The sequence below is a fragment of the Ambystoma mexicanum genome, chromosome 13 (genome assembly GCF_040938575.1).
Source record: "Ambystoma mexicanum isolate Mex_15411 chromosome 13, UKY_AmexF1_1, whole genome shotgun sequence".
Taxonomy (NCBI): Eukaryota; Metazoa; Chordata; class Amphibia; order Caudata; family Ambystomatidae; genus Ambystoma; species Ambystoma mexicanum.
In genome coordinates, this window is record NC_090938.1 from 840161762 (window position 1) to 840175028 (window position 13267).

General features: G+C 48.2%; 1 protein-coding gene across 5 annotated transcripts in view; it reads right to left on the minus strand.

Moving 5' to 3' along the window:
* DDR1 (discoidin domain receptor tyrosine kinase 1) overlaps positions 1–13267 on the minus strand; it is a 318555-nt gene that overhangs the window by 141718 nt on the left and 163570 nt on the right. For all 5 annotated transcript variants that reach the window (XM_069635358.1, XM_069635356.1, XM_069635355.1 and 2 more), the window contains one exon: positions 305–407. In XM_069635358.1, coding sequence (XP_069491459.1) covers positions 305–384 — 80 coding nt within the window. In that variant the 5' untranslated portion in view covers positions 385–407. The remainder of the gene's footprint in view (positions 1–304; positions 408–13267) is intronic.

Below are 13267 nucleotides of genomic sequence, written 5' to 3' on the forward strand. Positions count from 1 at the left end.
AGAAGAGTGGAGCAAGGAAAGGGCTGTGTCCAAGGATGTGAGTCAGCCAGAGGAGGAGGAGTGGGCGAGAAAGTGGTGGCGAAAGCCTCAACTGACACACGCTTGATGGATCAGATGAACGAGAAGGTAGGTGGCAGTGCTGGAGTGCTCACTCCAGGAGACAGGAGTGGTGAGGGGGATAGAGGGGGAGGTCTGAGGAGATCAGAACATCCAGAGTGTGCCCTGCAGAGTGAGTCGGACCAGAGAACATAGCATGCTACTTGCTTAGCAGCAGGGCCCCACAGCATCCACACCATGTATTTACCTGCTGTGCTTGGCCTCGGTGGAGTCAGACCAAGCACTGGACGCGGTGATGTCCTCATCCCGGATCGTCCGGTCTTGCATCCCCAGAGCATATCGGCAGGTGGCTGTCAACGGGAAGAACACAACATTACAATGGGTTTGCTTGTGCATGCAACCCTACAATTCCAGGGCTGGGCCCTCCGCACAGCTCTGCCAATGCACCTGCATCTTGGGTAGTGAGGTGCACACACAGCTCTGCCAATGGACCTCCATCTTGGGTAGTGAGGTGCACACACAGCGCTGCCAATGCGCCTACATCTTGGGTAGTGAGGTGCACACACAGCTCTGCCAATGGACCTCCATCTTGGGTGGTGAGGTGCACACACAGCGCTGCCAATGGACCTCCATCTTGGGTGGTGAGGTGCACACACAGCACTGCCAATGGACCTCCATCTTGGGTAGTGAGGTGCACACACAGCTCTGCCAATGGACCTCCATCTTGGGTGGTGAGGTGCACACTCAGCGCTGCCAATGGACCTCCATCTTGGGTGGTGAGGTGCACACACAGCGCAGCCAATGCACCTCCATCTTGGGTGGTGAGGTGCACACACAGCGCTGCCAATGGACCTCCATCTTGGGTGGTGAGGTGCACACACAGCGCTGCCAATGCACCTCCATCTTGGGTGGTGAGGTGCACACACAGCTCTGCCAATGCACCTCCATCTTGGGTGGTGAGGTGCACACACAGCTCTGCCAATGGACCTCCATCTTGGGTGGTGAGGTGCACACACAGCGCTGCCAATGCACCTCCGTCTTGGGTGGTGAGGTGCACACACAGCTCTGCCAATGCACCTCCATCTTGGGTAGTGAAGTGCACACACAGCGCTGCCAATGCAACTCTATCTTGGGTAGTGAGGTGCACACACAGCTCTGCCAATGCGCCTACATCTTGGATAGTGAGGTGCACACAAAGCGCTGCCAATGCGCCTACATCTTGGGTAGTGAGGTGCACACAAAGCGCTGCCAATGCGCCTCCATCTTGGGTAGTGAGGTGCACACAAAGCGCTGCCAATGCACCTCCATATTGGTCCACAGAACACACAAATGGGCAAGAATGGCACCCCTTGAAAATAAGCATTTGCTGCAGTGCGTGCAGGTGCGAGGATGCCACTGCGCTAGAGTGCAGTCCTACAGGACGCAAGGGGCGCTGCCCCTGAGAAGACAATAGCTGCCCTCTCTGCAGATACACGGCTGCCATTCCAGGGGAAACGAGGGGCAGCAACGCGTCCAGGTGTGTGCCACTGGATCCCCTGCATGCAATGTTAAACATTCACGACGAGGGGGACACGGGAGGGGGGTGGGGGGGTGAAGGCGGGCAGGCTCCCCTTTACTCTTTAGTGTAACTCTCTGTGCTGGGAAGCACCGCCTGCACACGATGCTTTGCTGCAACTCCGCTGCAAGTCAACAAAGTCTCCCAACAAAAGAAAGCAGAGTAGAAATGTTACAAACAAAAAGCCTGCACCCCCCCCGCCCCCTCAACCCCCCCCCCGCCCCCTCGACCCCCCCTCCCACCCTGACAGCTCAGTGGCACTGGGAACGCTGTCCCATTACCACTGTCTAATGAAAAGAGAAACATACATCTTTGAATAGAACTGTTTCAAAGTCAAAAGGCATTTTTACCAGCCTAAAAAAACCCCAGAGTGGGAGCGGCCATTACTTTTTTTACTTGAAAGCACTATTGGAAAGCGTCCAAGTCCACACAGCTCGGGGTAGCTCCGCTCTGCACCCTCACGACACAGCACTGCAATCTCAGCTTTCCTTCTCCTGCCAACTAACCAACCCCCCCACCCCCCCTAGGGTGACCAGATTTAAAAAGTAAAAAACCGGGACAGGGCAACTAACATAAAAGTAGGACTAACTCTTGAAAGTGGCACTGTCAAGGCACTACACTTAAGTAGCGTTTGGAGGAGAGGCGGTTTCAGTGTTACTGTTAAAATAAACACATTTTATAATCAATTTCTAACAAACGAACACTATCTTAATTTGTAAAATGCAGCATTTCTTCTTTGCGAGCTATGCCTGCCAGCTATGAAGACACACTACCAAAAACCGGGACCACTGCAGTTTCCAATGGGAACATAATCTTGAGAAAGGGGGACAGGGCAGCAAAAACCGGGACAGTCCCGGAAAAACCGGGACGTCTGGTCACCCTACCCCCCCCACTCTCTCCCAGACCCCCCAGGGCCACATTGCAGGACTCGCTAAAAGCATCCCAAAACAGGGAGCAGAAGGGTTTCACGTCGACATCTTCTCTGGCGCTTTCTGGGTCTCCGGCAGCACAGGATATATATGGCGCCTAGAAACACTTCAGTACAGGCGAGTTATAAATATCACAGCATATTTATTCATAATTCTATTTGGATGAAACAATGGGTGCAGGAGCTGGAGTGGGGTGCCCCCTGGGGTGCCCCCACCCACCCACCCCCCCAGCTCAGTAGCTGAGTTTGCCATTCTGTCCGCTGCAGGAATCCCACAGCAAAGGACTTTGCAAATTCGACACCATCACCCCGAGAATCGCTGAACTGCACGTTGGGGATCTCCTAAGACTTTTCTACTGTGGCGAAGAAGAGCATTTAGGCGCCGGGGACGATCTTCATTTATTGAATGGATGAATGGGAGGCCCCTCTGAGCATCCTCTAAAATATTCTTCCGGTCAGCAATCATAGTGGGTAAAATAGCAGTGAAGTCTGTGAGATTCATATGAGATATCACTGACCAGCATGTGAGTTCTATAAGAGCCATATGAGATATCGCTGACCAGCATGTGAGGTCTGTGAGAGCCATATGAGATATTGCTGACCAGCAAATGAGTTCTATAAGAGCCATATGAGATATTGCTGACCAGCACGTGAGGTCTATAAGAGCCATATGAGATATTGCTGACCTGCATGTGAGTTCTGTAAGAGCCATATGAGATATTGCTGACCAGCAAATGAGTTCTATAAGAGCCATATGAGATATCGCTGACCAGCATGTGAGGTCTGTGAGAGCCATATGAGATATCATTGACCAGCATGTGAGTTCTGTGAGAGCCATATGAGATATTGCTGACCAGCACGTGAGTTCTGTGAGAGCCATATGAGATATCGCTGACCAGATTGTGAGGTCTATAAGAGCCATATGAGATATTGCTGACCAGCACGTGAGTTCTGTGAGAGCCATATGAGATATTGCTGACCAGCACATGAGTTCTGTGAGAGCCATATGAGATATCACTGACCAGCATGTGATGTCTGTGAGATCTATATGAGATATTGCTGACCAGCACGTGAGTTCTATAATAGCCACATTAGATATTGCTGACCAGCACGTGAGTTCTGTGAGAGCCATATGAGATATCGCTGACCAGATTGTGAGGTCTATAAGAGCCATATGAAATATCACTGACCAGCATGTGAGCTCTGTGTGAGCCATTTGAGATATCACTGACCAGCATGTGAGTTCTGTGAGAGCCATATGAGATACTGCTGACCAGCACGTGAGGTCTGTGAGAGCTATATGAGATATCACTGACCAGCATGTGAGTTCTGTGAGAGCCATATGAGATATCACTGACCAGCATGTGAGGTCTGTGAGAGCCATATGAGATACTGCTGACCAGCACGTGAGTTCTATAAGAGCCATATGAGATATCGCTGACCAGCACGTGAGGTCTATAAGAGCCATATGAGATATTGCTGACCAGCACGTGAGGTCTATAAGAGCCATATGAGATATGGCTGACCAGCACGTGAGCTCTGTGAGAGGCATATGAGATATTGCTGACCAGCACGTGAGCTCTGTGAGAGGCATATGAGATATTGCTGATCAGCATTTGAGGTCTGTGAGAGCCATATGAGATATTGCTGACCAGCATGTGAGTTCTGTGAGACCCATATGAGATATTGCTGACCAGCATGTGAGGTCTATAAGAGCCATATGAGATATTGCTGACCAGCACGTGAGTTCTATAAGAGCCATATGAGATATTGCTGACCAGCACATGAGTTCTGTAAGAGCCATATGAGGTATGGCTGACCAGCACGTGAGTTCTGTGAGAGTCATATGAGATATTGCTGACCAGCACGTGAGGTTTGTGAGAGCCATATGAGATATCACTGAACTGCACGTGAGTTCTGTAAGAGCCATATGAGATATTGCTGACCAGCATGTGAACTATGTGAGAGCCATATGAGATATCTCTGACCAGCATGTGAGGTCTGTGAGAGCCATATGAGATATTGCTGATCAGTTCTGTGTGAGCCATATGAGATATTGACCAGCACATGAGTTCTGTGATAGCCATATGAGGTATCACTGACCAGCAAGTGAGTTCTGTAAGAGCCATATGAGATATTGCTGACCAGCATGTGAGTTCTGTAAGAGCCATATGAGGTATGGATGACCAGCATGTGAGTTCTGTGAGAGCCATATGAGATACTGATGATCAGCATTTGAGATCTGTGAGAGTCATATGAGATATTGCTGACCAGCACATGAGGTCTGTGAGAGCCATATGAGATATCACTGAACTGCACGTGAGTTCTGTAAGAGCAATATGAGATATTGCTGACCAGCACATGAGCTCTGTGAGAGCCACATGAGATATTGACCAGCATATGAGTTCTGTGAGAGCCATATGAGCTATTGCTGACCAGCATGTGAGTTCTGTGAGAGTCATTTGAGATATTGCTGACCAGCATGTGAGTTATGTGAGAGCCACATGAGATATTGTACCAGCATGTGAGTTCTGTGAAAGCCATTTGAGGTATCGCTGACCAGCAAGTGAGGTCTGTGAGAGCCATATGAGATATCTCTGACCAGCACGTGAGGTCTGTGAGAGCCATATGAGATATTGCTGACCAGCACATGAGTTCTGCAAGAGCCATATGAGGTATCGCTGACAAGCATGTGAGTTCTGTGAGAGCCATATGAGATATTGCTGACCAGCATGTGAGTTCTGTAAGAACCATGAGGTATCACTGACCAGAATGTGAGTTCTGTGACCAGCATGTGAGTTCTGTGAGAGCCATGGGAGATATCACTGACCAGCACATGAGTTCTGTAAGAGCCATATGAGATATCGCTGACCAGGATGTGAGGTCTGTGAGAGCCACATGAGATATTGCTGACCAGCACGTGAGTTCTGTGAGAGCCATATGAGATATTGCTGACCAGCATGTGAGTTCTGTGAGAGCCATATGAGATATTGCTGACCTGCATGTGAGTTCTGTAAGAGCCATATGAGGTATCACTGGCCAGCATGTGAGGTCCGTGAGAGCCATATGAGTTATCACTGACCAGCATGTGAGATCTGTGGGAGCCATATTAGGTATCGCTGACCAGCATTTGAGGTCTGTGAGAGCCATATGAGATATCTCTGACCAGTACGTGAGGTCTGTGAGAGCCATATGAGATATCTCTGACCAGCACGTGAGGTCTGTGAGAGCCATATGAGATATCTCTGACCAGCACATGAGGTCTGTGAGAGCCATATGAGATATCGCTGCCCAGCATGTGAGTTCTGTGAGAGCCATATGAGATATCGCTGACCAGCACGTGAGTTCTGTGAGAGCCAAATGAGATATTGCTGACCTGCACGTGAGTTCTGTGAGAGCCATATGAGATATTGCTGATCAGCACGTGAGTTCTGTGAGAGCCATATGAGATATTGCTTACCAGCACGTGAGTTCTGTGAGAGCCAAATGAGATATTGCTGACCTGCACGTGAGTTCTGTGAGAGCCATATGAGGTATCGCTGACCAGCACGTGAGTTCTGTGAGAGCCATGTGAGATATTGCTGACCAGCACGTGAGTTCTGTGAGAGCCATATGAGGTATCGCTGACCAGCACGTGAGTTCTGTGAGAGCCATATGGAATATTGCTGACTTGCATATGAGTTCTGTAAGAGCCATATGAGGTATCACTGGTCAGCATGTGAGGTCTGTGAGAGCCATATGAGATATCACTGACCAGCATGGGAGTTTTGTAAGAGCCATGTTAGGTACCGTTGACCAGCATGTGAGGTCTGTGAGAGCCACATGAGATATTGCTGACCAGCACGTGAGTTCTGTGAGAGCCATATGAGATATTGCTGACCTGCATGTAAGTTCTGTAAGAGCCATATGAGGTATCGCTGGCCAGCATGTGAGATCTGTGGGAGCCACATGAGATATTGACCAGCATATGAGTTCTGTGAGAGCCATATGAGATATTGCTGACCAGCACGTGAGTTCTGTGAGAGCCATGTGAGATATTGCTGACCAGCGCGTGAGTTCTGTGAGAGCCATATGAGATATTGCTGACCAGCACGTGAGTTCTGTGAGAGCCATATGAGGTATCGCTGACCAGCACGTGAGTTCTGTGAGAGCCATATGGAATATTGCTGACTTGCATGTGAGTTCTGTAAGAGCCATGTTAGGTATCGTTGACCAGCATGTGAGGTCTGTGAGAGCCACATGAGATATTGCTGACCAGCACGTGAGTTCTGTGAGAGCCATATGAGATATTGCTGACCAGCATGTGAGGTATCACTGACCAGCATGTGAGGTCTATGAGAGCCATATGAGATATTGCTGACCAGCACGTGAGTTCTATAAGAGCCATATGAGATATCACTGATGAGCATGTGAGGTCTGTGAGAGCCATATGAGATATCACTGACCAGCATGTGAGGTCTGTGAGAGCCACATGAGATATTGCTGATCAGCACGTGAGCTCTATAAGAGCCATATGAGATATCGCTGACCAGATCGTGAGGTCTATAAGAGCCATATGAGATATTGCTGACCAGCACGTGAGTTCTGTGAGAGCCATATGAGATATCACTGACCAGCATGTGAGGTCTGTGAGATCCATATGAGATATTGCTGACCAGCACGTGAGTTCTATAATAGCCATATGAGATATCGCTGACCAGCACATGAGGTCTATAAGAGCCATATGAGATATTGCTGACCAGCATGTGAGGTCTATAAGAGCCATATGAGATATTGCTGACCAGCACGTGAGGTCTATAAGAGCCATATGAGATATTGCTGACCAGCACGTGAGTTCTGTGAGAGCCATATGAGATATCACTGACCAGCATGTGAGGTCTGTGAGATCCATATGAGATATTGCTGACCAGCACGTGAGTTCTATAAGAGCCACATTAGATATTGCTGACCAGCACGTGAGTTCTGAGAGCCATATGAAATATCACTGACCAGCATGTGAGTTCTGTGTGAGCCATATGAGATATCACTGACCAGCATGTGAGTTCTGTGAGAGCCATATGAGATATTGCTGACCAGCACGTGAGGTCTGTGAGAGCCATATGAGATATCGCTGACCAGCACGTGAGGTCTATAAGAGCCATATGAGATATTGCTGACCAGCACGTGAGGTCTATAAGAGCCATATGAGATATGGCTGACCAGCATGTGAGCTCTGTCAGAGGCATATGAGATATTGCTGACCAGCACGTGAGGTCAGTGAGAGCCATATGAGATATCACTGAACTGCACATGAGTTCTGTAAGAGCCATATGAGATATTGCTGACCAGCACATGAGCTCTGTGAGAGGCATATGAGATATTGCTGGTCAGCATTTGAGGTCTGTGAGAGCCATATGAGATATTGCTGACCAGCACGTGAGGTCTATAAGAGCCATATGAGATATTGCTGACCAGCACGTGAGTTCTATAAGACCCATATGAGATATTGCTGACCAGCAAGTGAGTTCTGTAAGAGCCATATGAGGTATGGCTGACCAGCATGTGAGTTCTGTGAGAGTTATATGAGATATTGCTGACCAGCACGTGAGGTCTGTGAGAGCCATATGAGATATCACTGAACTGCATGTGAGTTCTGTAAGAGCCATATGAGATATTGCTGACCAGCACGTGAGCTCTGTGAGAGCCATATGAGATATCTCTGACCAGCATGTGAGGTCTGTGAGAGCCATATGAGATATTGCTGACCAGCATGTGAGCTCTGTGTGAGCCATATGAGATATTGACCAGCACATGAGTTCTGTGAGAGCCATATGAGGTATCACTGACCCGCAAGTGAGTTCTGCAAGAGCCATATGAGATATTGCTGACCAGCAAGTGAGTTCTGTGAGAGCCATATGAGGTATCGCTGACCAGCACGTGAGTTCTGTGAGAGCCATATGGAATATTGCTGACTTGCATGTGAGTTCTGTAAGAGCCATATGAGGTATCGCTGGTCAGCATGTGAGGTCTATGAGAGCCGTATGAGATATCACTGACCAGCATGAGAGTTTTGTAAGAGCCATGTTAGGTATCATTGACCAGCATGTGAGGTCTGTGAGAGCCAAATGAGATATTGCTGACCAGCACGTGAGTTCTGTGAGAGCCATATGAGATATTGCTGACCTGCATGTGAATTCTGTAAGAGCCATGTTAGGTATCATTGACCAGCATGTGAGGTCTGTGAGAGCCACATGAGATATTGCTGACCAGCACGTGAGTTCTGTGAGAGCCATGTGAGGTATTGCTGACCAGCACGTGAGTTATGTGAGAGCCATATGAGACACTGCTGACCAGCACGTGAGTTCTGTGAGAGCCATATGAGGTATCACTGACCAGCACGTGAGTTCTGTGAGAGCCATATGGAATATTGCTGACTTGTATGTGAGTTCTGTAAGAGCCATATGAGGTATCACTGATCAGCATGTGAGGTCTGTGAGAGCCATATGAGATATCACTGACCAGCATGGGAGTTTAGTAAGAGCCATGTTAGGTATCGTTGACCAGCACATGAGTTCTGTGAGAGCCATATGAGATATTGCTGACCTGCATGTGAGTTCTGTAAGAGCCATATGAGGTATTGATGACCAGCATGTGAGATCTGTGGGAGCCACATGAGATATTGACCAACATATGAGTTCTGTGAGAGCCATATGAGATATTGCTGACCAGCACGTGAGCTCTGTGAGAGCCATATGAGATATTGCTGACCAGCACGTGAGTTCTGTGAGAGCCATATGAGATATTTCTGACCAGCACGTAAGTTCTGTGAGAGCCATATGAGATATTGCTGACCAGCACGTGAGTTCTGTGAGAGCCATATGAGGTATCGCTGACCAGCACGTGAGTTCTGTGAGAGCCATATGGAATATTGCTGACTTGCATGTGAGTTCTGTAAGAGCCATATGAGGTATCGCTGGTCAGCATTTGAGGTCTGTGAGAGCCATATGAGATATCTCTGACCAGCATGTGAGGTCTGTGAGAGCCATATGAGATATTGCTGACCAGCATGTGAGTTCTGTAAGAACCCTGAGGTATCACTGACAGAATGTGAGTTCTGTGACCAGCATGTGAGTTCTGTGAGAGCCATAGGAGATATCACTGACCAGCACATGAGTTCTGTAAGAGCCATATGAGATATCGCTGACCAGGATGTGAGGTCTGTAAGAGCCATATGAGATATTGCTGACCAGCACGTGAGTTCTGTAGGAGCCATATGAGAGATTGCTGACCAGCATGTGAGTTCTGTGAGAGCCATATGAGATATTGCTGACCTGCATGTGAGTTCTGTAAGAGCCATATGAGGTATCGCTGGCCAGCATGTGAGGTCCATGAGAGCCATATGAGATATCACTGACCAGCATGTGAGATCTGTGGGAGCCATATTAGGTATCGCTGACCAGCATTTGAGGTCTGTGAGAGCCATATGAGATATCTCTGACCAGCACATGGGGTCTGTGAGAGCCATATGAGATATCACTGACCAGCATGTGAGATCTGTGGGAGCCATATTAGGTATCGCTGACCAGCATTTGAGTTCTGTGAGAGCCATATGAGATATCGCTGACCTGCACGTGAGTTCTGTGAGAGCCATATGAGATATCCCTGACCAGCACGTGAGTTCTGTGAGAGCCATATGAGATATTGCTGACCTGCACGTGAGTTCTGTGAGAGCCATATGAGATATTGCTGACCAGCACGTGAGTTCTGTGAGAGCCATATGAGATATTGCTGACCAGCACGTGCGTTCTGTGAGAGCCATATGAGATATTGCTGACCAGGACATGCGTTCTGTGAGAGCCATATGAGATATTGCTGACCAGTACGTGAGATCTGTGAGAGCCATATGAGGTATCGCTGACCAGCACGTGAGTTCTGTAAGAGCCATATGGAATATTGCTGACCTGCATGTGAGCTCTGTAAGAGCCATATGATATATCACTGACCAGCATCGGAGTTTTGTAAGAGCCATGTTAGCTATCGTTGACCAGCATGTGAGGCCTGTGAGAGCCACATGAGATATTGCTGACCAGCACGTGAGTTCTGTGAGAGCCATATGAGATATTGCTGACCTGCATGTGAGTTGTGTAAGAGCCATATGAGGTATCGCTGGCCAGCATGTGAGATCTGTGGGAGCCACATGAGATATTGACCAGCGTATGAGTTCTGTGAGAGCCATATGAGATATTGCTGACCAGCACGTGAGTTCTGTGAGACCCATATGAGATATTGCTGACCAGCACGTGAGTTCTGTGAGAGCCATATGAGATATTGCTGACCAGCACGTGAGTTTTGTGAGAGCCATATGAGGTATCGCTGACCAGCACGTGAGTTCTGCGAGAGCCATATGGAATATTGCTGACTTGCATGTGAGTTCTCTAAGAGCCATATGAGGTATCGCTGGTCAGCATGTGAGGTCTGTGAGAGCCATACGAGATATCACTGACCAGCATGGGAGTTTTGTAAGAGCCATGTTAGGTATCGTTGACCAGCATGTGAGGTCTGTGAGAGCCACATGAGATATTGCTGACCAGCACGTGAGTTCTGTGAGAGCCATATGAGATATTGCTGACCTGCATGTGAGTTCTGTAAGAGCCATATGAGGTATCGCTGGCCAGCATGTGAGAACTGTGGGAGCCACATGAGATATTGACCAGCATATGAGTTCTGTGAGAGCCATATGAGATATTGCTGACCTGCATGTGAGTTCTGTGAGAGCCATATGAGATATCGCTGACCAGATTGTGAGGTCTATAAGAGCCATATGAGATATTGCTGACCAGCACGTGAGTTCTGTGAGAGCCATATGAGGTATCACTGGTCAGCATGTGAGGTCTGTGAGAGCCATATGAGATATCACTGACCAGCATGGGAGTTTTGTAAGAGCCATGTTAGGTATCGTTGACCAGCGTGTGAGGTCTGTGAGAGCCACATGAGATATTGCTGACCAGCACGTGAGTTCTGTAAGAGCCATATGAGATATTGCTGACCTGCATGTGAGTTCTGTGAGAGCCATATGAGATATTGCTGACCTGCATGTGAGTTCTGTAAGAGCCATATAAGGTATCTCTGGCCAGCATGTGAGATCTGTGAGAGCCATATGAGATATTGCTGACCTGCATGTGAGTTCTGTAAGAGCCATATGAGATATTGCTGACCTGCATGTGAGTTCTGTAAGAGCCATATGAGGTATCGCTGGTCAGCATGTGAGGTCTGTGAGAGCCATATGAGATATCACTGACCAGCATGGGAGTTTTGTAAGAGCCATGTTAGGTATCGTTGACCAGCATGTGAGGTCTGTAAGAGCCACATGAGATATTGCTGACCAGCATGTGAGGTCTGTGAGAGCCACATGAGATATTGCTGACCTGCATGTGAGTTCTGTGAGAGCCATATGAGGTATCGCTGGCCAGCATGTGAGATCTGTGGGAGCCACATGAGATATTGGCCAGCATGCGAGGTCTGTGACATTCAAAGTTTCTGACAAATAGGGGTCTGCGAGAAGGGTGTCTGCTGGCACCTTTCCTCTTTTGTTCTACATTATAGGATTATTAGACTATTTGAGCCAAATAAGGACAAAACCCCCAGGTTGGGCGAGTTTAAAATCCAACATTTACTGTATGCAGATTACATTGTCATATGTGATTTGATACCAATTGGCCTACAAAGAGCCTTGTATGGGGTGGAATTGTTTTTGGGTAATCTGGATCTGTCAATAAATACAGTAAAATCCAATGTATTGGTACTAAAGGGAGGAAATAAAAAATGTAGATTTTTTCCTTGGAAGTTGAAGGGCTGCAGCCTTGAAGAGGTCAATAAATTTAAGTATGATATGATATGATATGATATGGCCTTTATAACGCGCCTATACACAAGTGTTTCAAGGCGCGATGAGGCAAGGGAGGGGAACAGAGGGATAACGGATAGCGATCCTACTAGGCCAGGTGCCACTCAGATCGCGCAAGTGCGTGGGAAGGGGGCAGGGACAGTGCAGTACATGGGAATAAATAATAACAATAAGTGAGTGACGGCCAGCATGTGGCAAGTGCAACGGTAAGTGCAGACATCAGGTGTCAAGAGCTAGTAGGGGGACTGTAGGGATACAGAAACAGTCCCCAAGTGCGGGGGTTGCCAGGTGGGCAGTGCAGGTGTGACGCTGGCGGTGCAGGGACCTGGGCCCGAGATCAGAGGGTGTCCAGGTAGCCAGTGCAGTACAGGTTACAGCCAGGAGGAGGAGAAAAAGCAGAAGCAAAGAGCAAACGTGCCAAAATCGGAGGCAGCTGCTTCCAGGTCAAGGCAGCACTCCTATGGAACTCACTACCATCCCCTCTAAGAATCGATCAAACCTATCACAAGTTCCGCCAGAGTATCACTGGTTGGCTCAAAGATGCCGACATCTAGGCATATACCTTGCTAACTTACCCCGGCACCTCTCTCTACACTACATGCACCAACCGCACCAACTACTTTGTAAAACTTTGCATGCCTTCAATGTACCTGCCTGTATGTATCGTAACCTTATTGTGCCCATATGTAACCAATCGGCACCTGCACACAAATGTATTTTACATGTTGTAACCAAGCTTTGAATATCCTTATGCCTTGCGCCTGAATACCCTCGGGTCTGGAGCGCATAACAAGTAATAAACTAAACTAAACTAAGGTTTTGAGGTGCTTCCGGAACCGGAGAT